At 42.7% G+C, this 27,282-nt stretch overlaps 1 protein-coding gene across 4 annotated transcripts in view; it reads left to right on the forward strand.

The window, feature by feature from the left end:
- sash1a (SAM and SH3 domain containing 1a) overlaps positions 1-27,282 on the forward strand; it is a 68,181-nt gene that overhangs the window by 25,166 nt on the left and 15,733 nt on the right. For 3 of the 4 annotated variants that reach the window (XM_010770253.1, XM_010770250.1, XM_010770252.1), the window contains exons 2-10: positions 2,375-2,503; positions 12,030-12,080; positions 12,184-12,233; positions 17,442-17,482; positions 17,643-17,732; positions 17,826-17,938; positions 19,171-19,269; positions 23,964-24,099; positions 24,481-24,893. In XM_010770253.1, coding sequence (XP_010768555.1) covers positions 2,459-2,503; positions 12,030-12,080; positions 12,184-12,233; positions 17,442-17,482; positions 17,643-17,732; positions 17,826-17,938; positions 19,171-19,269; positions 23,964-24,099; positions 24,481-24,893 — 1,038 coding nt within the window. In that variant the 5' untranslated portion in view covers positions 2,375-2,458. The remainder of the gene's footprint in view (positions 1-2,374; positions 2,504-12,029; positions 12,081-12,183; positions 12,234-17,441; positions 17,483-17,642; positions 17,733-17,825; positions 17,939-19,170; positions 19,270-23,963; positions 24,100-24,480; positions 24,894-27,282) is intronic. The other variant, XM_010770251.1, reaches the window with a different exon arrangement.

The following is a 27,282-nucleotide window of genomic DNA, read 5'->3' on the forward strand; positions in this document are numbered from 1 at the left end:
CCTTAGTCAGTATCCCACAAATCATCCCTTGTCCAGCCTTCCCTCCCACCCCCCTTCCCACATTTCCAAACTTGATGTGTGGAGCCCTGTCAGATCCCTCCATGCTCTTCCATGTTGACAGATTCTCTCTAATGAGTGGGAGAAACTCTCACTCATCTTCTGACACTCGCAGTCCATCCAACATCCTGAGTTAATCGTTTGTTTTCCTTTCTTAACTCATTCCCCTAGCCGATTCTCTTCGAGGCATTTTCACTCTCTAGACTTGTCTTCACGTGACGTCTCGTAGTGGATACGAAACTGTGCATATGCCATATCACTTTACAAGGTGGTTGTGTGGAGATGGGGTTTAAGGGTCAGCTGTGTTGAACCCCCATGTGCTCATGTCACTGGAGAACTAGAGGAATCCCAGTTATGTACAGACACTATTAATGTTTGCACGCAAGGATGCATGCAATTACAGGGGCACATTAATATAAGATCAGCTAGATACATGCATCTCTACCTGTCCATAGCTAAGGGCTCAATATCCTCTCTGTAGTGGGGCCAGAAAAATGGCACGTTTGATGAAATAATTCTGCTTCTATGACCTAACTAATATTTAAAATCAACTGGAGACTTCCTCAGTCAATCAAGAGTTGTCGTTACCTTGGGACTCAATCATTCTTATCTTCCGGATGTGGCAAAAAGCTCAGCACAATGGTTGTGTACAGTGATTAGAACATTTGGAGTTCGGCATGGACGGCATGCTTTCAGTCAATGTGAGGAATGGAGGGGATAGCATGTGTCCGCTCAGGGAGTGCTCCCACTGGGAATCTCAGTCATCTCAAACCATATGTCTGGCCAGAAACAGAAATTCTTAAGCAATTGTGTGTGGGAGTCAAGATCACAGCCAGCCAAACTAGGCTTTTGAGACATAACATGTGTGTTTGTGAGTGATATTGTGTTCAGTGCATCTGAAAGTGCCTTTTCATAACCCCATCACTGAGCTGTGTTGTTTATGATCGGTCTTCCTCAGTTTGTTTTGGTCCAGTGTTTTTTAAATCTCCTGCGTGTGTGTGTGTGTGTGTGTGCATGCTAATGTTGTTCACAGGGGCCTTTGCCCATGTGTGTCTGTGTGTGTGGCACTCACACTCACAGTGATCCATTCATTTGTGGCCTGGCACCCAGATAGGGGGTCTGCTTGAGAGGGACAGAGACTGAGAGAGACTGTTCGGACCCTGCACAGTGACTCAATGCTAGCTGTCTGCCTGGCACAGATTAGATCAACACTAATGAATATTCAACAGTTTACCATCACTGCCAGAATCTCCTACATCTTTACCAAAGTAAGAAATGAGAGCTGGTATTCTCTCCCACATTGTCCAAAAGAGAAGCTTCTTCTTAAAGACTTACATTGACAAACAAATCAACTTTTCAGAATGTTTTGGTCTGATGAAAAATAACTAACTAGCTGGATAACAGCATCTACTATATCCAGGACCATTTGTTTTACTTCAGTCACAAACCAGACTGACCTCAGTTAACTTTGTGATCCTTCTTAATGATTTAAGCCCCTTGTGTTAAAAGTTTTTATTTTCAGAAACATTTTCATAGAACCTAGGTTTAAAATTGATATTCATGTTTCCATTAGTACCTGGAGGCCAGTCTTAACATTATATCCAAAATGTGTTCGGTTAGGTAAGATCTTTAATGTTTGGAGCACAGCTTCCTCTCCAATCCTAAACACATGTTCTCCACACAAAGACAGGAACTGTGCTGATCTAAACTATAGCTGACCGGAAAAGTATGTTTGGTTTAGAGTTCAATGAATGTCTGAGGAGTTAAAGGGCATGCTTGATATACGCCTCGATAAAGACAAAACCAAGGATCAATTCACAGCTGGCCAAAGACACTGAATGGAACTTGATAAAAATGAACTACTGAAAATATCTAGACCTTCAATTGAGGGGTATTTTAAGATTGTCTCTGTTTGTATGGAGTGTAGGAGTAGATTGGTGAATTGGAAAAAGCACACACTTATATACATGTGTGGTGATGAGTAATGATGTCTGTATCCCTGTGCCAACCCCAAGCCATGCCACTTTTAACCAAATGCAAGCCTGTAGGTACCTCTTATATGCCACTAATTGTAAGTGTATGTGACAGCGGTTTTAAAATGTGTGCTGTAAATGGAGGGATAGATTGGGATGTGTTTATCACACAGTGCACTTACTTTTTACTGCAATCTGCTCTAAAGTGTAGAGCCTGCGTGAAAGACTGAATGATTGCATTCTTAGGACTTCATTTGTGTTTATGTAATATTTAAGTTTTTTTGACAAAAACAAGTAGTCGTAGATCCCTTACTAAACCCTTCCCTCTCTCTCCCCCTCTGCAGGATGGTTCTTTGGGCAACATAGATGACCTCGCCCAGGAGTACTCTGAGTACTACAACACCTGCTTCAGTGACGTCAGTGACCGCATGGAGGAGCTTCGCAAAAGACGAGTCTCCCAGGAGCTTGACATGGTAAAACTGCATGCACACAATAAAAAAAATTGTTTTGAGAAAAATGCAAATGTACAACATCGCTTTGGACAGATTGCATTTTTTTGTTAATAGTTTCTCCTAAATCCTTATTATTGGTTTAGTTCCATATCGTTGCACAGTGTAATTTATTTCCAGTGTTAGCCAACAACTTGGCTAGAAACAACTGTAGCGGAACAAACATGAATGTGTGCTAAGGTTTAAGACTTTCCCCAAAGCCAGTATGCCTTTCTGAATATGAATGCTGTGGTGTTCTGGGAGTCCTTTCGGGGGNGAAATGCTTCTTACGAAGCCACTCCTTCGTTGCCCGGGCGGTGTGTTTGGGATCATTGTCATGCTGAAAGGCCCAGCCACGTTTCATCTTCAATGCCCTTGCTGATGGAAGGAGGTTGTCACTCAAAATCTCACGATACATGGCCCCATTCATTCTTTCCTTTACACGGATCAGTCGTCCTGGTCCCTTTGCAGAAAAACAGCCCCAAAGCATGATGTTTCCACCCCCATGTTTCACAGTAGGTATGGTGTTCTTTGGATGCAACTCAGCATTCTTTCTCCTCCAAACACGTCTAGTTGAGTTTTTACCAAAAAGTTCTATTTTGGTTTCATCTGACCATATGACATTCTCCCAATCCTCTTCTGGATCATCTAAATGCTCTCTAGCAAACTTCAGACGGGCCTGGACATGTACTGGCTTAAGCAGGGGGACACGTCTGGCACTGCAGGATTTGAGTCCCTGGCGGCGTAGTGTGTTACTGATGGTAGCCTTTGTTACTTTGGTCCCAGCTCTCTGCAGGTCATTGACTAGGTCCCCCCGTGTGGTTCTGGGATTATTGCTCACCGTTCTTGTGATCATTTTTGACCCCACGGGGTGAGATCTTGCGTGGAGCTCCAGATCGAGGGAGATTATCAGTGGTCTTGTATGTCTTCCATTTTCTAATAATTGCTCCCACAGTTGATTTCTTCACACCAAGCTGCTTACCTATTGCAGATTCAGTCTTCCCAGCCTGGCGCAGGTCTACAATTTTGTTTCTGGTGTCCTTTGACAGCTCTTTGGTCTTGGCCATAATGGAGTTTGGAGTGTGACTGTTTGAGGTTGTGGACAGGTGTCTTTTATACTGATAACGAGTTCAAACAGGTGCCATTAATACAGTTAACAAGTGGAGGATAGAGGAAGCTCTTAAAGAAGAAGTTACAGGTCTGTGAGAGCCAGAAATCTTGTTTGTTTGTAGGTGACCAAATACTTATTTTCCACCATAATTTGCAAATAAATTCTTAAAAAATCACACAATGTGATTTTCTGGATTTTTCTTTTCTCATTTTGTCTTTCATAGTTGAGGTATACCTAGGATGAAAATTACAGGCCTCTCATCTTTTTAAGTGGGAGAACTTGCACAATTGGTGGCTGACTAAATACTTTTTTTCCCCACTGTATGTAGATGTCTTTTGCGTTTGTAGGTTGTATGACCTCTCTCTGTGTGGCCGTTGAGTTTACATTAATAAGGATTACTTCTGGACATTTTATAGTTTGAAAGGGTTTTACCCTCGGGAGATAAAACAGGGGGAGAGGAAGCAAGATTAAGATTTTGCATCTCGATTGTAAGAAGAGAGGATCAGAGCTGACTGGGCTCTGAGCCTGAAGCCCAGGACAGGAGGAGGATAAGGATGTGAACAGAGGAAGACGAAGGATGAGCGGATGAAGAGAAGGAGCGGAGAATGTAAGAGCCTGCAGCTGTCCTGCCACTCTGCAAAGTTTGGCACCAAAATAGGAGGAGGAGGGAGAAAACACATGAAGAAGGAATATGGGTCAGGCAACACCTTATTGAGAGCTCTCAAAAGGAAAGTATCAACCTACGCTATATGGATTGAACTTGGCCCTGCATTCCATTGCAGTCCTTTTCTAAAATTAGGTTTTGGGTATTTTCAAGTGTAAAGCAGCCTTTTCTATGTCAAAGATAAGAGTAGGTTGAGACGTGCCTGCTCTTAGGCAGTATTTTTCCACTGGACTTGATTTCTTCATAGATGGAAAGGCTGTGGCACAGTATCTGTAAAAATAGAAGAAATATTTGAGACAGACAGAGCATGAGAGACCAAGGTGAAGTGAGAATAAGACCGGTCAAATGGAGAACCAGTCAGAAAGAGAGTACCGAATGACTCGTGAAATGTGTCCAGAAATCAGAGGCCGCAAGCCAACGTCGTGCAGCCTCTTCCCTTAGGAACAATCGCAGATGGTTAGAGAAGGTCACAGTGTCCAAGAGTCACTTTAATGGGGAGACATTTAGCAAGTTGCACTCTTGAGGGACTTGCCCTTTAGGGAAGGACCTGTCACTTGTAAAGGGTAAAGGAGGTAGGTGACGCAATCATATATCAACAAGACCTACTCCCTCTCCAGCCATTGTCTTTTTTCTAGCTCCAATTTTATAGGTCAGATCTGTCTTATTTGCGATGGACACTTCTAATGCCTATATACACTTCCAAAACGAAGGAATCTGTCCAGATAACGGGGGCAAAGTTCTCCTCAGCTTTTACCTCCTACTGGTCTTTACACTCAATATTAAGAATGAAAGAGATGATGGACAAGAGGGTAATGCCATAAGAGGGGAGTCTTACGGCCCGTCTACACTACAGGCATAAAAAAATCTTGAAGCTGGGCGTGTCTGAAGCTTGGCGATTTTTTGCGACCAACAACCAATCACATGAATCTCCCGCCCCCGACATACAAAGCAATAGCAATGTTAAAACGAAGTAAACTGGATATAAACTCTCCAAACAGGCGAAAAACCTACCAGTTTCACCCACTGTCTCTGCCACTTCCCTCCATGCCTGGTTCCTCCGGTTTGTATCCCGGTAAATAGTTCTGGTCGTAAAGAACCGGGTGATTTGCTACCGTAATATCTCGTTTGGAATATGAGGAAATGAACTGCGGTCTGGCTCTCCCAGCTTGCACGCGGTTTGATTGGCTAGCGCTTGCACTGGCGGGATTTGCATAAACGGGATTTGATTGGCTGATGCCAAGCATCGAGCCTCAAAAGTTGAACATTGTTCAACTTTTCATGCCGATAGATGCTCGTGATGCTTGCAAAGCCATGCCATACTCCCCAAAATGCAGTTCGGCGAAGATTAAAGCATTTTTCGATGCCTGTAGTGTAGACGGGCCGTCAGTTTGACACATGACAAAGTCTACATATTTTTTCACTTAGCTGACACCACATTATGCAATTTTTTCTTTTTAAAGAATCCCCCAAAAAAGCACCAGTTTCTATCGTTTAACTGTGGTCAGCATAGAAAGGGAAAGAAGGAACTCAAAACTGTTTCTGTTCTTCAAAACGTACGAAAATTGTCTCTTGAATTAAGTTTTTCTTTCTTTCGAATGTTAACTCTTCTTTTCGACTTGAGTTTTTGTTTCCTTTCTTAAGAAACTATCTTGCAACACTAACATTTTACAAAAATCTCCGGCGGTATCAAAATGTGTATTTGTTTTGACTTGCACAAGGAGCCTGCCAGCTCTTAAGGTGCTTCTTAATTGACAAAGTGATGGCTGTCTGTTGTTGCAAACTGCCATTAGGAGGTGATGATAGAGGCTCTTTCAGAGATGACTATCAATGTGCCCACTTCCTGGCTGGATTCTGCTGAGTTGTTCCTTTACATCTTCATGTTAGTTTTATGAATAGCAGGGATACAAGGGGTTGAATAAACATCCCCTTAGGGAATGAGTCCTATGGATTAGCGCTACCATGCACAGTTTCCCAGCGCTCCTATGGACAATGAAAGTTTGCATGACTCTCTCTGGCACACTGATTTGGTGATACACAGAGCTTATTAGTGGAGGTGATCAGAAGTATTCAAAGAAAGCAAAGAGTTCAGCAACTTTGACAAAGCATGTTATATCAAATGAATGGTCAAGCCAATTGAACAAATTGATCAATAGCTAGATCCATAAAGAAAGTTTGTTGTTTTCTTTGTCTATTTCTGCCACTGCAGCTGAAAACATGCCAAAACATGAACAAAAAAGCTCCAACAGAGATCTAACAGGCTTGCAGAAACTGGTCGGCAGTGTGAATTATTGTGTATAGCCGAAGGAAAAAACATCAAACTGAATATTAACATGTCTCTCAAACCACAGCTATGGAAAAGATGATGTAGATCAAATATAAATCAAGATAGACTATTTGGAATTTGTGGTTGTGGGGCAAACTTTTAGACACTTCTACACGCTGTAAATCATAATTTATATTGCAACAGTATCTGTGGTTATTTCCCTGGTAGTAATAATGTTTAAGTTGTGGATAAACAACCAGGCCTTGAATATTGCATCCTTTGACGCTTTGGCCAAAAATCCTTCAGTAGTTGGTTTCACTGTTGACTTCATAATTGAAACACTTTTGAAATGCCTCAACTGGTGTCTGATCAATGTGCATGCCTCAGGAATGCTCTGTAATACTTTTTTCTCGCCGAGTAGCTTGACATTTGGGGGTCAAGACTCAAGTACAGACTTTTGTTTTGTTTTGCCATGAGGCGAGGAACAGTGTGGTTAATGTGCTAAGGCCTGCGTGAGGTTTAATCGTCAAACCGGGTCAGTTCAGCAGGGTTAAAACTACAGTGTAGAAGAAAGACAAACTGTTGTGAATTCTGCTGTATATTTTTCCTCTCCACCTTCAGGCTCTTGCCTAGAAAACATAGCAACTAATCATGCTCAAACGACAGCCTGTGTGTTATTAGATTTTTTAGAAATGGTGTCGGAATTGCTCCATTATTGCCATAACCCTTGTTGAAAGCAAGTGGTATATTTGTAATTTATTGATGTATGATTTCAACACTGAGATTGTGACTGTCACTTGGAGTTTGTAATAACTCTGGTATTTGCCTTGAATAACCAGAACAATGCTGATCCTCATGTCTTAGGAATGCACCGTACTGTAGAAGTACAGGCCTCTGCTGCAAGTATGCACTTACGCACACTCTCACACGCCTTTTTGGAAAGGAAGCGGGTAGAGGTGTTACTCAGTGTGCTGAAGGATTTCTGTTTCTCGTAAACTCGTCCGTGTAGCAGCTCAGAGGTGGCACAGCAGCCTCTGGTTTATCCTGCTCACTAAGAAAATGTATTTCCTACTTGTGTGCCGGAAAAGTAATGGCAGTACATATTTGTTGGTCCAGTCAGTATGCGTACAGTCCCTCTTTCTGTGAGATCTTCCAAATGAGCCGGCATTGCGCCATACTTGCACTACACACCGCTAACGTCTTTTTGGACTTGAACCAGGCTCACCAGGTGGCGCCGGTCCCTCCACATGTGCAGTCCTACCTAGCAACTTCATACTCGCCCACCCAGACTTGCCAACCGTGCCAGTTGGCGTACCTCCACTGAGCCACCTGGTCTCTCTAGCATATCCGCTACTCTCGCCTCTGAGGTTGGCTTCAACTCCACTTTGGAAGCTTGCGTTTTTGGTGGGCATAGCTGACTTGTTTGGACAAAACTGCTGCTTTTTAACAACCATCTGCATTTCTATCCCTTCCCTCTCATTAACAGAATCTGGTCCTGCTGTAGCAAAGCAGAGTTTAGCTGTAGTTTCTGGGTTAATGATGGAAAGCAATGTAGGGCTTGGAAACCCCAGAAGCGTTTGATGCCCGCGCGCGTGTGTGTGTGGTAGGCTTGTGTCAGATGCTAGATCCCCTTTCTGCAGACATAGTGACCCTCATTAGCGCCATTACTGCTTTCATTTTAACTCAATTCAGTCATGCTTTAGCAATCAGGGCCTTGCGTTTGCAATGCGCTTGTACATAAACACGCACACAATCAGATTATTGAACACAAACAACCCTGTGGACATCTGTAGGGAAAACGCATGCACATTCATACGCAGAATTGTCAATTCAGGGTAAGTAGGGCAGTATTTCAAGCTGATGCTGGTGAGTTCAAGTAGAGGATAGCATACCCCCTCCGGGAGAATATTGTGAGATCTAAGCCTCACATACAGATACTCCCTCAAACTGCATCGATTTGATATTCTCTTTTAGAGTCTGTGTCGGTTACGCCGGCACAGACTTCACCGTTCACTTTTGCTTCTTCGTCGGAAATGCTCAATTCTGAGAGAAAAAGTGTAACCTTGGGAAATCCCGCAGAAGTGCATTTAAAGGCAAACGGGATGTTTTGTTTTGTTTGTTCCAGATATTCTCATCTTTTTGCCCTCTCGCCCCCTCCTTCCATGTCAGATGGCACGCACAGACGGGGAGTAAAGGGGAAAGCTTAGGAGGAGCAGTAGGAACAGAGAGCTGCTTTGTGTCTCTGGCTCCTAGGAGCTCTGACTGTGGAAGTGGAGGCGAGTTGAGTGTGTGTAGGTGCTCCTGGTTTGGGTATCTGTCTAAGTTTATGTCTGTGGGGCCATGTATTTTGCTGTGTCTGGGCCTGTGCCTGGCAGGGTATTTTTCATGTGAGCTGACAGTGGGACAGCATGTTTTAAAAGAAACTTAACAACCAGTTGTTGGCATGATGCCTGTAGTTTCCCATTTGGCGAGACTGGCATATAATTTCTGTCAGTGCACGTCGGAGAAGTCATCAAAGAGGATCTGATAGCAAAACCAATCTGCTGCTTTGTTTGTGAAATACTTTGTGACTGCTAGTGAGCACACACCTTGTTCCTTCTTTGTGGGTTTTTTTTATGAGCACACACAAATTATTCCACACCATGCAGTTGTTTAAAAAGAGATGGCTGCCAAAGCTGTGCTTGTTTAAAGGGTACATGTGTTGTCTCTTTGTCTCACATACGCTCTCCCTCTGCAGAAAGAAAACGCAGTTCAGTTCCATCCCAGATGTTCCTATATGCAGCCTGGCAATGCAATAAGAGCTAACCCTGTCGTCTGTAGGTCTGGTAGATGAGGATTTTATGATTAGAAAGATACCTGCTCTCTGACTTATGGGACTCGCCATACTCCCAGGGAAGGACAAATAGTTTCAGAGCTTTCCCGACATTACCGGACTTACTCTCCAAAGAAACATCCGGACCTGGGTTTCTGTGTTCTTGATTACTGTAACAGACAAATACATAAACAAGGCAAATAGACTAGGAGGACTTGTTGTGCTTAAGATAACATTAAAGATAAAGCCAGTCACACTGTCTCGCTGGCATCTTGACTGTCTGCCATAAATTGGATACTGTTGGGATAAGTATAGGGTTCAGGCTAATTTTGAGGCTTTTAGCCTACTCAGCACTGCTCTTATGACCTACAGGCTACAGACTCTCAAAGAGCTCTTAAAAGAGGTTAAGTCACTCAAGTCCCTTAACTATTATTCACTCACTGACTCGTGCTTAGAGGGTTTGTGTGTGGAATGATTGTACCCCCTCACCCAGAGCCCGGTTGAAGAAGGTTAAACTATAGGTCAGTCTGATAAGGAAGCATGACATAGGAAAGGTACAATGGGATTATTCAAGATACAGTTTCCTGTGACTGTTATCCTGTAATATAATATCTGGGTGTGGGGATACATGATGCACATTTCCCAGAAACAACCTATTTCCTATACTCTCTATTTGGGAAACTCCAGGTTTAACTTTTTTTGTTGTGGCAGCAACCGCACGTTCCATGTTGTGATTTTTCAACCTGTTTTTTTGGATCTTACCTACTTCGCTGATGTCATCTCTTTTATCTTTGCATTCTGATCCTTCAATATGATAACTAGTTAAAATGCCACTTTGGCTGCCTAGGCTTATGACTAGTATTTAAACTATGTCCATCCGTACAGAATGAGGAAATTCACTACAACTCTAATCGTAAGCTGGCATGAGAAAAAGTATTCCAGTATTTCTCCCCCCTGAAAAAAAGAACTTATGAGAACATGTCTGTCGAGTATTGATAACACAGTGAGGGGTTTACCATGTTTAGCAACAGTTTTAAAGAGGAACAGGATAAGAATAGATAAAGTCATATTAGTGCTTGTCTGTGAGATGTATTAAGTACTGCTAAAACATTAAGTAAGACAGAAAGTAGAAACAGGAACTATTAGTTATATTTGCTCCTTTCATAAGGAAAGCTCACCACAAAGGTCCTCACAAAAGCTGTCCTTTAGTACAACTTGAACTTAATCATCTTTGTGAATAACCACCTCTGTCAGCTTTCTCATGCCATACATATACATACATATGCTAATATTTACAATCCTGGCATATGGCATGCATTACTATTCCCTTTTAAAAATGTATTTGCTCTTGAATTGCCTCTTCCTGGTATCTCAGGATAAACCAATCTAATAATAAGGGATTGTTTATCCTTGTTTACTCTCATTGCTCATGCCAGAAGGATAATAGCCACATGGTGGGTAAAGCCACATACAGTATTTCTCATTGTGCAGTGAGTAAGAAAAGGACCACTAGAAAATTCACAATGTAGAAATAATTATAACCTCAAGGTTAAAAATGCAATCCCTGCTCCACATTTTTTAAATCTGGTCACTACCCTTAAGCAAAGTGCTGACCCCATTTGTTTCCATGGTGCCTTGCATTGAACAGCACTGGGCGAGTGTGATTAAAGGGTGTTGCTAATCTCCTCCATGAAAGTTCAAAAGCACACAAGAACACACGACCAAGACACAATGTACTTAATCAATCCCTCAGGGCCGCTCATTGGCCTTAAATAATCACATGAGGTTAAGTCCCAGTTGCACACTCGTTGTAATTGTTCAGTACAGTTAGTCCGTTTAAGCACATCTTTAATTAGATATGTCATGATGAGGACACCTCCTTTACACATACAGTATGCTAGCAACAGCTAAGTGTAACATGCCTAGCAGATACTGTTGTCTGGAGGATCTCTGCAACCTTCTGTACGTGATGAGCAGTTAAAAGTTGTGCTTTGTTCCACTGATTGTGTACAGTTTATTATTTTGACAAATGTTTCTCTTAAATCCATGGTCAAAGTCTGATTATCTGTTTTTCATTTAAGCCAGTTTGGCTATAGTGCTGCCATTGTATTCAGTCTTTTATGGTGTGTTGTATTTTCAAAGAATTGAGGAAACCTTGAAGGTGTTGCCTTGAATGGAGGGAGGCTCACGTCATTGCAAACATACTGTGGGATTCATAAAGTCAATTACGTAGATTCCTTTTTGGATATCGTCTTCTGCTTGGGCAGACAATACTTCACCAAACTGCACTACCGCCCAGTGGTATTCTATAACCATCATAACAAGTATTGCAGGTTTGGGTACTTGAAGCAAGACTTGACTTGTCGAGTCGTCTCTGGGTGTGTTATTGGTGTGTGCACACGTGCTGGTGTTTGTTTTCCCTGTCATGCAGGTGTGTCTACATGAACCTAACCAAAGGACGTCTTTCCCACATGCAGGCATTATTAAACTCATAATAAACTTCTGTTGCTTCAGTCAACTCACCTTTCTTTTCATATGGAGGGATTGTTTTACCTTTCCAGTGTATATTCTGTGCCCACAGTTCATATTTCTTCAAGTGATTGATCTTTGACTCTGACATTTTACCTTCTTTCTTCTCCCTCTCATGCTATTTTTTTCCAGGAGAAACAGGATCCAAGCACCACCTCCCAGCAGCTTCGTACTGAGATCCAGGTAAGCAGAGACACTATGTGAACAAAGTATAAGCTTTACACAGTCAGTTTTACAAATTGTGGCACAAAGTAAATCTGACCTGTTTTCTTCACTCTGTCCACAGGAATCATTAGGCTTCAGCAGTGAGGTGTCCACTCCAGAAACAGACAGAAAGTAAGTTATTTCCCCCCATTAAATCATGGTAACATGTGACCGTAGCCGGTGTGGAACCATGAAACGTGCTTGGATTGAAATATGTGTCTGTTGCACGTCAAAACAATGTGCAGCTTAACCTGCCTCTGGAGCGCATCTAACCCGTACACGCCTGTACACATAATCATGAATCACACTTAGCCCTGCTGCATGTCCGCAGCTAAAGATGGAGAGAACCAATGAAATACACTCGCCTCCATATGTAGCTCATGTGATTGATAGATCTCTTATGTGACAGCTTGTACAAAAGGTCTCTGATCTTGCCAGTGGGGAGAAGAGGTCAGCTCCTCTGGTGAAAAACTCCAACTTTGTGGATGAGGAGTGAGCAATAGAGACAGGTTCAGCTAAGATTGATGTCAGTTATATGAATATGAGTATTTCCTTTGAAGTTTAATCCCAAAGTTCTAATAATAATATAACGTAATTATATACAAAATATCACCTTTATAATATTAGGAAGACAGTTTTTATTTGAGAATAAAGAAACCAACCCTCCACATTAACAGACATCCAACCTATGACCTGCATTCGGTCCCCTGAGCTCCTTGGTTACATCCCTGCTGTGGTTAAAGGAAAACACAAACTGCTTCCTTTAGTTGACCTGCGCAGTCGAACTGCCATTCTCTGTTCTCTGGCTGTCCATGTTTCCTTCCTGCCTTTGTGTTGAGCTGGGGAGAACGAGGAGACAGAGAGGGGGAAGGAGCATGAACGAAAGAGCAGGATGGAACCATGCATGGGTGGGGTTCCTTTTCACTGGTTACTGTAACACAAAGTGTGTGTGTTCGTCTAAACCCACCACTGTGTTTATTTTGATGAATGTTATCCAGCATAGCAAACCATGAGATCCATATTATGCAATGTTATACACATTCAAAGCAATCAAAAATGGTTGTTGCAACAGCTCTATAAATTCCCCGCTGTCCAACGGAATTAAATCCATTGCAGTCACTAACATTTAGCTTCTTATTTCAATTATTTTGTAATCCCTGTTCAACAAGACTAAGTGTAAAAAATAAATGCAAATGTTTCCCTGCATCAGGATGTGCAAGGAGTTTTAAAAACAGAACAGATTTCCTAATGGTGGGGACCAGAAAATCCCCATTACATTTGAAGAAGAGATAAAGTGGAGATGCATAGATTAGTGCAGACATTTAGGGCCCACGTCGAAATCCAATGCCATGTTTGCTAGGGTCAAAGGTTAAAAAAATCTCAGTGTGCCTCGAGAATGATCTCCTTTATATCAATTTTATCTGGTGCTTGTTCTGCACCGTCACCCCTGAGTGAACCCAAGTGGAATTGTCATGTTCCACGTGACGACCACGTGCGGCAGAGGAAGCGCATACCATAGACATGATCTCTTCTCCCATGGCTGTATATGCTGCACAGACAAATGCTTTGGTTGATGGGAACCAGATGCCACATTTCAAATGACGTCTCTCTGCTGTTCGAGAAAGTCTCAGAAAGAGCCCCTAACTTCTTCCTATCAGTCCATTTTCTCTCTTTCCTGCATGCCTCTCATCACTCAAAAACATTCTGACTTTGTCACACCTCAAGTCTTCAGCTACACTCTAATCAAACGGTTCAACATTCATCCATCTCCTCACCCCTATCACTCTTTCTACTATGTACAGTATGCCTCATCCATTGAAGCCCCAGACTCAATTTCTGGTGTGAAAGTTAAATATGAAACAATTTTTTTTAAATCGCCGTTTAAAGGTTTTTAATGATTGAGGAAAAAATGTTCCTCATCCGAACCTATTATTTTTGTATCCATCCTTCTCTCATTCATCCCAGTTCTGTTCTCCTTTAGATTGCCTATGGTCCAATTTGTGCTGAATGGGATTTAGCCAACGTGATGTATCATGTGCAGAGTGATAGACAAGCCCCCTCAATTCCTCATGACACATTCCTCACAGCCTCAAAAGAAGCACGCTCACATGCACGGACACGGATATCCCCATCATCGCCTCTCTGCAGGACAATAGGACCAGAGGAGATTACCTAGACGCCATCTTGGTCTGTGCCACTTTTCTGTCCGTGTCCCCTTGTCACTTTGTTGGCAGGAGGTGGGCAGAACTCAGATAATGTCTGCTCTGCAAGTGGTGATGACAGAGTGCCCTAAGAAAGCTGGAAGGGTTTGAGACAGGGACTTCCTGTTTTGAAAGGTGACTGATTAGTGAGTTATTGTTGCAGAGAGTGGGCAGAAGGCTTATAAGTGAAGTTAACAGCGGAGGTAAATGGACCTTGATCAAAACATACACAGAAAAATACCGTTTTTTGGCCCTAACCGTATGTAAGATTGTGCATTAAGCAGCCGTTGTAGTGAAAACCCAGCTTATGCCACTAATAATCATGGAAATGTAAGCCGTGCCATGTGAACAATCTGTGTAACAACGGTACAATGTTAGAAAAGCCAAAGTACCTTGTTGGCATATTTACCACTTGCGCCTGAGTGTTGCAGCCCTCATGGAACTGCAATTTGCTTGAGAGTAGAGCACAGGAGGCCGTGAACACCAGCACAAGCTCAAAAACGTGCAGTTTTTATATGTTGGTGTTTATATGCAATTTATTTATTTATTTCCCTCCATGTAATCTTCCACTTCCATGTGACCTTTGAACTCTACTATAACCCCTGGAGCGGTCATCCATCCACTCTTCCTGTGGACAATGCCACTGTCACACTGGGTCGCTGCCTTTCATTGTCTCTACCAGATAACCGGAGATCACCTCTCTCCAGGTGGCCAGCCCTGCCGTCACACAATCACACCCACATGTGTGCAATGCTGTGATTTATGCTGAGTTTGCAGCTGTGTGTCCAAATCCGGCTTTGTGCTGGTTTATCATCTTTCCTGGACAGCAGCTCTGTCACACAGGATGCTAAACCTGTGAGTCATGCAGTATCATATGATGGCTTCCAAAGCATCATCACCTATTCAGTCAACCTTTTTTTATATATTGATATTTTATCTTTGACATTAGGGGTTTTACCTGTCTCTGCCATCCTTCTGAATGTTTTTAACACACCAAAAGCCATGGCGCACAGCAACAGAGCCTCATAGCTAGACGGGTTATGTTTCAAACGTTAATAATGCTTCACATCCTGGCAAAGGAAGCACATTCAGATATATCATTTCCACAGAGCAAAGTGGCAATTCACTGACAGCCACTATGGCATTAGCTCATCATTGTTCCACTTAACACTTTTGCAATGCAGTGCTGTATCATAAAATACACTTTCCTCTACGCTACATAGGTTCAGGCAAAGTTAAGATACTGTGCCTTACATTGTGCAGAAGGTTGAAAGTTGGGTCCGCAGTTAAATGTCCCCTGCTCAATACAAAGAACCGAATTGAAATGGAAAGGCATGGCAAAGATTTAAGGTTAAACCAATTAAGTTGCCAACCACACAATGCCTGGACTGACACCTCCTTTGAAATATATCCAGGCTCTTTTAAAGTGTGTGAGCGCCAGTGTGTGTGCGTACATACATGCATGCGAGCGCTGCACTGGAGGTTAATTTATAGAGCATGGGGAGGGGGGCGGGGTGCAACGTTGCCACAGAAAAGCCTCTATTGAGTGAGTTCTATTAGCATTAGCTTTGGCCCTAGCCTATCTGAGAGGAGGATGAACAGAGGGGCCAACCATACAGGCCTCCATTCAATTAGCATCTCATTATGTTGCCATGGCAGCCCGGGCTTTAAAGCCATCGTGAAGATTTCCCATTGCACCCAGAAAGGGCTGCCATGCCTGAACAAACATGGGAACACATATGTACGCAAACACACACGCTGTCACTGGAGAGGGAAGTGACCTGTTCGTCTTGTTTTGATCCTGTCACACACTTTCACATTGCTTCACTGCCAGCCACCGTCTCCCTGCACGGCTCAGCAGCTGCATACCAACGTGCAATGGGCTCCACTCATAAAGGGTCTCAGGATGTGTGAAAGTAAGAGACACTAAAAGAGTGAGAGAGCTGGCAAAGACATTTACTTAAAAGGTCTCTGAGGGTCTCAACTGGACCAATGTGTCGTTATTATCTTTCTATTTCCCCCATGATTCTTTCCCCTTTTTATAACTGGAAGGATTGAGACGCTTAAAGTGTGCTGCCACCACACTTCACACACACACACACACACACACACACACACACACACACACACACACACACACACACACACACACACACACACACACACACACACACACACACACACACACACACACACACATACACACACACACACACCTGTGGATCTGGAGACATGATGTGAAGCTACACCCCCTCTTACTCAGCCCACTTAGCTCAATCTGAAAACAAAGTCTCTCCTACTGTGAAGGTTTCAGCAGCAACTTTAAACACGACCCGCTGATGCTCATCCCCCTTTCACCCTCCTTTTTATATAAAGAATACAGAAATAGATTGCCGTTGATGTGGTTTCTGGTCTCCTCCAGAACAAGGGAGAGTCTGCCCCGGCCTCTCACGCTGCTGAACATCAGGCGAGGCTGCTCAAACATGACTTTTTGATTGGAAGCTGAGTGCATTCTATGTGTCACAAAGCTTTTGAGTTGTTATTTTCTCACCATTAGTACTGGTTATTTAGCAAGGCTTATAGATATATCAGAACAGCAGTTTTACAGTTATTTTCCACTTCTCCCACTCTTCTCTCTCTCTTCCTCGTGACTGTCTCTCCTGCGGAGGGAAGTGGAAACACAAACAGGCTGAGTCTGCCCTGTGGTTTCTCCTCTTGCTTTCTCTCTCTTCCTCTTTCTCCCTCTCTCTTCCCGTTCACATGCTTGCCCTTTATTTTCCTTCATCTATTGGACCTCCCTCGTTTCTTTAATGCTTTTTAAACAGTTTGTAGTACCACCATCCTCAGCTGACCGTCTCGTTTTTGCAACAGAGCGTTATTGTCTACATCTTCTATCCTCTACCTTCTCCCTCTCAAGCCTCAGGAGCCTGGCTGTACTGCCACATAAGAATCACCACTGACCCCATGTGGTGAACAGACATAACTGCAGCCCTGTTTGCTTACAATTACATAGTCATAAACACAACCACTGATTTGTAGCTATTTGATCGCTGGATACTTTATGAGAAGATTTTGGAGTAGAAAGAAGCAAGATACTTGTTTCTAATGTAAATTAATCTTTATTTTCTCTTTCCCCCAGAATGCCCCTGCACAAATCCAGCTCTGAAGATGGATCTGGAGGTAATTGAGATTCAATTTTCTTTTGCTGAAATGTTTTTTTCTAAATGAGTATGCTTTTGTATTAATTGATGCTTGAGGAAGTCATGTTTGCATTATACCTAATTAAAAAAAAAAGAAGAGAATGCTTTTCCCCATGTGACTGAACCTGCCCTGTCTTTAGGTAAATGGGACAATAAGAAGAAAAACAAATCTTTTTGGCAGAACTTCCGCAAGTCTCAGCACAAACAAGTCATGCGACAGACATCCAAAGGTTTGTGTAGCTTTATTTCTCTGATCTCCTTTACTTATTAATACATGTTGCCTCATATGTGACCTTTTGCCTTTTTCCCTGTACACTGTTCAGGAGAAGACATAGGCTATGTGGCCAGTGAGATCACCATGAGCGACGAAGAGCGAATCCAACTGATGATGATGGTGAAGGAGAAGATGATCACCGTGGAAGAAGCTCTAGCTCGGGTAGGAAGCTTCACTGACTTCCTGCCTCATGTCGCACATACCCCCCNCCCCTCAAATGACCAATTCCCTTTTAAAAGTTACACAAGATCCCCTCCCCTCCTCCTGGATTAGTTTCCAGCTCCCTTCTGCTCTATACTCCCATCATGCCTTTGGCTTACTAAAACGACTTACTCATACTAACATGTACCAGGCCCCACATTTTAACCCTGCCGTGTCCTCTTTACACACACACACACACACACACACACACACACATACACACACACACACACACACACACACACACACACACACACACACACACACACTCCAGAATGTTGGTTTCTAGAGGTTCAGGAGTGTGGGGATTTAAAGGTGTGAGCTCTTGTGTGTGTGGACGTGTTGTTCAGTTCATAATTGCGAGGTTGGTGTCATAGTAACTCAACAGCTCCATCTGTTCGGTGGGATGCTCTGGTGCCCTGTGGTATTTCTCTCTAGGTGGATATGGTGGCTAATGACTTGGCTCTCTTTACATTTCTCTCTGAATAATTTTTGCCTCTTCTACTTTTTTTACTTTCCGACTTCTTTCTTTTTCTTCCATCCTTCCTTTTTTCCTTCCAATCCCCTTGAATTGCTCATGAGTATCCTAGTCATGCAACAGCATTTTAGCACTGAATTTCTCTCCGCAGGGCAGATTTGATCTTCCTACCCTTATTTTCCCATAGAGCTTTGATTTTATTTTTGCCAATAGCCTCACCCGAGCTTATCGCTTTAGTGATTGTCAATGAATCCAACCAATCAATGTCCACCCTTTGTGGATCATTTTCTTTAACGTGTGGGGTTTTTGTCAGTATAATATTAAATAGTATGTGTGTCCAGGGATGTAGTTGGCTATAAATATTATACGATTCAACCTGCCTCTCAGTATTTGTATTATATTGGATTCATGTGTGCTTTAAAGCAATACATCAATCTAAAAGTAATTCCTCATTTAAAAAAGGCTAATGACAGGAGTCTGTGGACATAAAACACAATAGACTTTTGTTCACTAGTTGTTTGCAAATGCAGGCTACATGCCTTTAATTTACCACTACATCACTTATTCAGTCTCTGTAATTTGTATGTGTGTCTCTATATATGCACAGAAGTGACGTCTATCAATTGTCTGTTAGCATATGGAGGGATGTAGCATGGTGAGAGTGGGTTTCCCCGCCCTGTTCCTCTGCCTCTCTAAACTCTTCTTCTCCACGTAGCTAAAGGAGTATGAACTCAACAGACAGTCCAGCAGTACTGACACTGCTGAGTGGACTGAGGGATCTGCATCCAATCTAAACCAGTCCTCAAACTGCAACGTAAGTACGCCCCACCCCATTACCCTGACTCCCCCAAAACCCTGACCTTTCCCCTTTGACTCTACCTCTCATAACAACCTCACCTCGACCACTCTCACCTTTGAGTTTCAGCAACGGAGGTTCCGAATTCGTTGGACATAAGTGTGGATGTATGTGTGTGTTTATTCCATATAAAAAAACTGGTAAATTAACTTGTTTTTCCTAGTGTGATGTCTAGACAATCTGCCTTTTTGATATCCCTTTTTAGGTGTGTTTAATTTTGGACATATTTATATGGAGTTGCTTAAAGCACCTTAACTCAACCTTAATTGCCTTCCTTTCCCTTCACCTCCCTTTATCTTCCCTTCTCTCTCTGCTCTTAATTCATTGGCCAACTACTATACATCCACCTTTGCACTTACATCCACCATGTCATGTGCATCTTTATACTATGGTTGTTGCCTCTCAGAATCAGATTTATTACCAACTAGTAGGTTCACAAATACTAGGAATTTGCTTTGGTTTATGTGGTGCATAGAAAGAGACAGAAAGAAGAATAAGTAGCAAAACATAATAAATCTCAGAATCTTGTCCCATCGCTTGTCTCGGTTTACTAAGCCTGCGCTCACAAATTGGCAGTCACAATGAGATATATGCTATTTGTTACAAATCCTCTCCATATTTTATGCATCAGCTTAGTCCTGTCATGGGCAATTGAAATATGTCCTCAAACATTTTTTAAATTGCCTGCTGTGGTGACATATACATTGTCTGTTGGAAATTTGGGTCAGGTTTGTTTCCATCAATCAGTTGTAATTGTATCTTGCTTATAGCTTAGTGGAAATTCCCACACATCTACCAGACACCCTTTGCTAAATATGCTCTTGTTAGAATCATTTAGTCAGCTGTGATCTGTGGGGAGAAGGCCTCCAAACCTCCGGTCACCTTTAGAGCGAGACCTTTGGGGATAATGTGTTTTGGTGGAGCTGAAGCTCAGACAATCGGGGTCTGTTGGACACAGTTTTGTGTGTCAGTTCTCTCTTCTCTTCCTTTTCTTAACGTAAGTCAGCTCTGAAACAGATTCAAAGTTGCCATGACGGTTCTTTATTACCTCTGTGTGTGGCATCATATTGGAGAAACATCTTACAGTCTCACACATTGACCCAATTTTCTTTGTAAAATCAGTTTTTCGAAGTACAGGACCACAAAAATAATTACCTGCAAATGTTTATTTTGCAATTTGGAATGTGCTACTAATTCCTGACTAAACAACACTGAGTTATTCTAAAAAACAATCCCTCCTATTAAGCTAATGCATTTGCATTTCATGTTTTCATTGCTGAAGTAAATAAAAGGTTGACCCCTCAGCCTCTTCGAGAATCAGCTTTAGATCCAGCACAGTCGCCTTACCATAATCACAATTTCTTATATATTCAAGTGGTTGAAAAGGCTTTTCAGTTTTTCCTCGACTTTTACACATTCATAGCTGCCCCCTCTTCAACGTCAGTAATTGTTTAGTGTGCATTCATAAACTCATGAAATCAGATCCGCTTACTGTGACTGAATTTGTAAAACTATGAATAAATACTAATGGTAAATAGTTTAACCGCCCAGGGTCCCTATTCAAATGGTCTTTTGTTTAATGATTGATGATTTTCTTCATGCCGTACATAACCTCAGCTCAAGTTTCGTCTTACTGTTTGTTGTGCTTGTTTGAATTGTGCATGAGTTTGCACATCATCTTATCAGTCAGTCAACCCTCATGTTACCCCTCTGCTCACTTCCTGTGGAAAGATGATTGATCGATAGGGTTTTTTAAAGTCTGGAGAGGATAGAAGATTTACTGTAGGAGCATTGTTTAGAGGAACATACATCTTGGCTCTGGAGGCTGTGAACAAATGCAAGAGCTGGAGGCAGAGAGGAAACAAGGGAGAGAAAAATTGGGGAAGATAAAGACTTTGCACTGAAAAGGGGGGAGTTCTGTATCCCCCTTGCCCCGAGTTCCAAAACCGGCTACCTCAGGAAATATTGCTACACTGCTGGGGCCTCTAGTGGTGTCACTTACTGCCCCCTCTCCCCTCTAATGAATGGATTTGGGTCATTCCCGATTTCAAATAGTTAACAGATTTGTGTGTCTGTCTGTGCCTCTATATAGTGACATGTAAATATATGGTTCAGATATATGGCTGACATGGCATGGCTTTGGCTTCTTTGTGCCTTTTCTTTGATGCTGTCTTCTCCCGGTCTGTCTTCCTCCGGCTATCGAAGCCCACATTCCAGGGCTGGCCATTAGCGATGTCGGGGCCAAGGCAGGGTCAGAGGGGCTCAAATGCTGGGATTGTTCTCCATGCACAACACGCCTTTTCTCTGCTAGCTGTGCGGCACGGCACTTCCAAACAGTCCCTCATTCCTCAGAGCTGAATTCACGAACAGGCTGCGTCTGTATCAGCCAACATGTGCACAGATACAATTTTGAATTGTGCACGCGTGAGAATGTAATCAGCCTATTACGGATTTTCTGGGATACATTCTTGCTAACCTGTTGGATATTAACAAAGAACAAGTTACCCTTGGGTTTCGAATTAGGTGGTAAGTTTTAAGGCACATTTATGCTCTTGAATGCTTGAAGTAGATAGTAGCTTTAATTGATGTTTTGTGTGGTGCAGGAGGACATGTTTTAGTGTGCAACATGAGGTTGCTGGTCTGTATTTTTTTTTTAATTGGCATTTCGTATTCTCCAGCAAAATACATTATACAAATGTTTAACCCGTCCAGGGTCTGTAGTTTTTCTTTAAAGTTTATTTGCATCTCCAAAGCTATGGGAGCAATCCTGAATTTAATTTATGAAGTTAAATGGCTATTGTTGTGGTGAAACTGTTGCATGTGGCCTTTTAGCCCTGCTTGATTCATTGCTTCCTCTGTTTGGCTTTCTTTCTCTGTGTGTGTCTTTCCTCTGTTTTGAGGTCATTTGCATTGACGGTATTTCTCAGGACTATGATAGGACCGATATATCATTGTCCTCTCTTACCTATCATTGTCCCTTTCTCTGTCTTTTAAACAAGGAGAGTGTGAGTCAACTATGAAATGACTATTGCCGTTGGCCGGCACATAGCTATTCCTCACTTCTCAATAACAGTTATTAAGAGGAACTGAGTTACAGGAGTGGATTCCCATCCAATCTGTGATTTCACAACCTTTACGATCTGCTCTTTTATCAGTCATCTCTGACTTGTTATTACATTACATTCACTGAATCTAATACAATAAAGCATCGTGTAGAGCAAATGGAAAGTTGAAGCAGTTGAAGCTTTAGCCAGAATTGTGTGGTTCAGCTGAGGTATTGTCATGGAGACCTGGGCTGAGGGAGAAGTGAGTTATGGGTTTTCAGACACTATTTCTGCAGTTTTGTGGGAGGCTAAATTAATGGCTATACCCAAGTTCTGGTCTGTTGAACTGATATGATAGAAGACCTAAAGGTTGATAACGCATCTCTAAAAAAGGTGAAGTGGAGCTATGTTTGATAGAATGGACTTCACAGTGATTAATATGTTGTTCCCTTTTCCAACTTGGCAACTAATTGTAAGGTTTTGTAGCGCTACTGTGCCTGCAGAATAAAAAAATATCCTGATGTTGCTAAGGTGGTTTGGTGCCATTAAGGATTTTTGGACATTTTTGGATGTTTGCTCCAACCAAGCCACACTTATTAACATCATTCCTACTGGATGTCAGCTGCCTCAGAGCCAGGCCTGTGGTCAACAACAGCGAGAAAGCAGTTTCTTCTCTGCTAGCTTTAGAGCTGTAACCGTGGATAGCATTTCATAAGACAGAGTGCTGAGCCCTGCAGGCCTGCTCTGTCTAGTTGTGTGTTTGTGATGCATGAATGCGTGTCCCTTTGCAAGCGATGCAGTCAACCTCAACTGTGGAACTGGCAGCGTGTGACAAAAGAGGTGGTGTTGTTGTGGAAACCAGTGGCAAATTGCAGGTCTCCCTTGAAAAAGAGATTGTTGATCTCAATGTGATTTTATCTGGTTAAATAAAGGCTACAAACAAATAGAAACAAATGAAGTTGTTGGAGCTCCATGATAATGATGGTAGTTCCTGCCAGACAATCTTTAGGCCAATGCTTGGCTCATCAGCCTCATCATCACATGGGGACCATAGAGAGAATAGGCACTCACACATGCGAACACAAACAGCTTGGGGAGTTTTTGTGTGGATGATGGAAATGTTTGTGACTTCATTCATTATGGTCTCTTTTCCTCTCCACTACACTGTGCAGAAAGTTTGAATGCATTGTCCTTCAGTTGAGAGGCAACACAACGCAGAGTTGGAACATTTATTGTGTTACTGCTTCATCCAAATGTACTAATTATTTAAGTTCAAGTTATTAATATACATTTATGAACTTAACATGATGTGTGCCACTATCCATCTAATCATCCATTTCTCACTCACTAACTTTAACTCCATCCTAAACAATACTTCCATCTGTTACATATAACATGAGTGTTCAATATCATGAAATGTTGTTTTTTTCCAGTATTTTTTATGTTTAATTCCTTTTTAAACAAAACCACACGTTTATTTTACACTTGCATTGATTTGATGGTACACTAAAGAAGATCCTCCCTTTTCTCAAGGTTTATTTGAGTAGTTGTTTACCGTCTGTTCATTTTTATCATATCATCCTTCCCTCTGGCTCTCTCTTCCACCAGTCTCGTGAACAGTCAGACGATGAGCAGTCGGAGGACTCTGTGAAGTTCAAACGGCTTCACAAGCTGGTTAACTCTACGCGCCGCGTCAGGAAAAAGCTCATCAAGGTGGAGGAGGGCAAGAAACATGGCTCAGAAGGTTTGTTACTCCATTTCGTCCTCGCATTATTTAACAGTTAAACATATGTTCATGCATTATTGGAAAAATGTTATGATAAAAATATGTTTTTTGGCACTTTGTCTGTCCTCTCTAAAGAGAAGTTTAAGTTCAGCCATGTTTCCAACTGGTGGTTATTAGAAATTAGTTCTGTTAAAAATTATCTATTTTTTGAATGCCTAAGTATTACATTCTCATCTGTCATGGCTTTTGAGTAGTACTCAGACTTTAAGAATGTGTTTTGAAATGTGGGCTGGCTAGCTAAGGTTTGGAAAACCACAGATGGGTCATGGGACTACTCAGAATCTGATGTCTAAGTCCTCCTGAGTAACAAACTGCCTGGTTTCTGTCTTCTTCTTCTAGATTTTCTGAATCTGCAGTCACCTCCCACCTGTGAGAACAACACAGCTCTGTATACAGGGGTCCTGAAGAGGCCCCCTCGGCCTCAGGAGAGCTCCCTCACCCAGGATCAACTCTCTCTGGATGGAGACACAGACAGCCTGACCAACTCCCCCTCCTCCAGCAGCCTGGACACCTGGTCCGGACACAAGCTGGTCAAGACCTTCAGTAAAACTTCCAGTAGCCACGGTCTCATCCGACCCCCCAAGAGAACCCCAGTCGGCTCTACAGTCCTGGGAGACTCCAACTCGGGCGTAGGAGGCAGCGGCTCTTCCTTTTCAGAGCTGGATGGCTGTGGATTGGACGAAGAAGGAAAGCTGTCACGCTCCACAACCGACAGCGAGATGCGGAAGGCTCTGAACTCCATCTCCCATGGGGTAAGTAACAATGAGGCGCTCTACGCCTACTATGGCCTCACAAAACCCCGCCCTAAACCCCACTCCCAGTCTCGCCTCCTGATCTCTCTGGATGACGGTCCACAAGGCAGTCCCAAACAACAACCTGCCAACCGGCATCACGGCAGCTGGACGCACCGGAAACCTGATCCCAACTACGCTTACTCCACCAAGCACCTTCTGTACCAACGCTCGCGCAATGCCAAGACCCCTATCTCCCCTCTGTCTGTCACCCCCTCCTCCCCTGCCCGCTGTGATGTAGCCAAATCAAAAGGTTTTGGCAGTGGGGGAGGGGGCTGGGTGTTCCCCTCTCGCAGGCTGCGTGGTCGAACGGCAGTCAGTGAGCTGAACATCACCTATGTGGTGGAGCGGAGCCTGTACGGTCACCTCAACTGGGCCCAGCTGGTCCGCCCCGTTACCCTCAGCCGCGCCGAGCGCCGCTGTCTATTGGAGGAGGACCGAGAAGGGGACAGGAAGTGGGCGGCCAGTGTTGACCGCTGCACCAAGCGAGTGCTCTTGCGCATCCAGCAGAAGTCTGTGAGTTCAGACCATGAGGTTTAAATCGACCGCCTCGTGTGAGCAGGACTCGGTGCTTCAAAGTTGCAGAATAGCTCAGAGGTTATATGGCAAGATACAGCAAACACACACAACACACATGCAACGCCAAATGACTTCCACCTATCCATTTAAATTGCCCATGTAAGAAATCCACGTTAAAGCATTGCCAATGCAACTCTGCTCATTTATAGAAAAAAGGCAAGGGGCTCGTATATCTATCACAGACTTAACTGCCCTGAAAGGACTCATCTTCAATGACCTTTGAGTAAATGCCTTTGGCTTTCACCAAAAGCCTTTTTTTATTTCAGCTGAATATAAAATGATTATGTAATGTGCAGTGGCACACGTATGAGGTTAAGTTACAGAAGTAAGTGCTTTTTTATAAATGTCAGATCCTTGAGGAACACTGGCATACACGCACTGATCCCTGTGGGCAAAAGGGATATTATACAAACTCGAAGCTGCTCATCTTTAGAACTGCACAGTACATCGCCTTAGAGACATATTCAATGAAACGCCTTAGTCAACTGCTTATGGCTTATAAACGTTCAAATTAATTGTGTTAGGCTGTGTATAACAACAGAGAAGTGGAAACAGAAAAACAGCTACTACTTATTCATATCGCAGTGAATGCAAAATGTAAGTTCTGTCTAACGTCAACCAGCATTAAAACAGTGTGGTTGTATAGCAAGGGACTCACTTGCTCCCTGTATATATGAAATGCCTGTGTGTGTATAAGCAGAAGTAGGGACACATTCTCTAGGTGGTGATACAGTGGAGCTATCCCGCAACTTTGAGGGTACCTAAATCCTATCGTGTTCTAGTGAAATCACCGGAGGTCGTTCTCATCCAAAAACTCTCCAAAAAAAATCCACTTTTTCTGTTGTTGCTTTTCGTGTCCTTCTTTGGCCCGTGCCTCTACAGTTGCTGATGTGATTTTTATTTGTTTGAATCTTTAGTTGATTTTCTTTCCTATGATTGTCTTTGAGAGACTTCTTTTCTGGGTGCATGTCCATTCCATCAAGCATCGCCATCACATTCAAAGTGCTTTTTTTTGGACTTGGCTTCAAACATGTTTGTTCACCAAACTGCTTTTCCTGGGAAGTTGTGCTGTGGACTGCAGCTGTGGACATCTAATACACAACATATCTTTTGAACGTGCAATGCATTCACATGGAGGATCTTCGTCCAGGGTTTGTGGGAGTTTAGAAGTAATGGCTTTTTAAGAAAAGGAGAACTGCTATCAAGGGCCCCACTTGAAAAAAGTCTTGTTTGGCAGATGCATTTGTGCATGTCTCTACGTGTCTACATGTCTGTGTGTGACCTACTGCAGAGCTTAGGCAGGATTCAAGAAGTCAAAGCCTCTCATGTCACAGTTCCCGTTGTGTCTACCCCTGTTGACCTCCACAGTTGATCCAAAAAGTCCCCATGTCACCCTGTCCTCTCAGCAGAAACAATTTACCCTCCCCAAAAATGTTTCTGATGAGTATTAACACATTGTCCGCTCCAAATAACCTATATGTTGTGCATGTTTGCATACTAAGCCCTGTTTTGCATTTTTCATAATTAACCACTTGACATTTTGCATCAGGCTTAAAAGTAATAAATATATATCTTGTAAAAATAAGGCTATATATTTTAGCTTGGCCCCATCAAGAAAGGTTTAATTTAATCCAGGGATTTAAGATTTAAACAATATGAGCGACTTGTTGGAGACAATTTAGTGCTCATAACAGCTCATTTGCCTCGAACCGTGCAGTAACCCGCAATTTTAAAGAGGTGCTCGTATAACAGTTTGTGTTACATCATGTCT

Source organism: Notothenia coriiceps, unplaced genomic scaffold, assembly GCF_000735185.1.
Source record: "Notothenia coriiceps isolate Sejong01 unplaced genomic scaffold, NC01 NC01_scaffold00008638, whole genome shotgun sequence".
NCBI classification, from domain to species: Eukaryota; Metazoa; Chordata; class Actinopteri; order Perciformes; family Nototheniidae; genus Notothenia; species Notothenia coriiceps.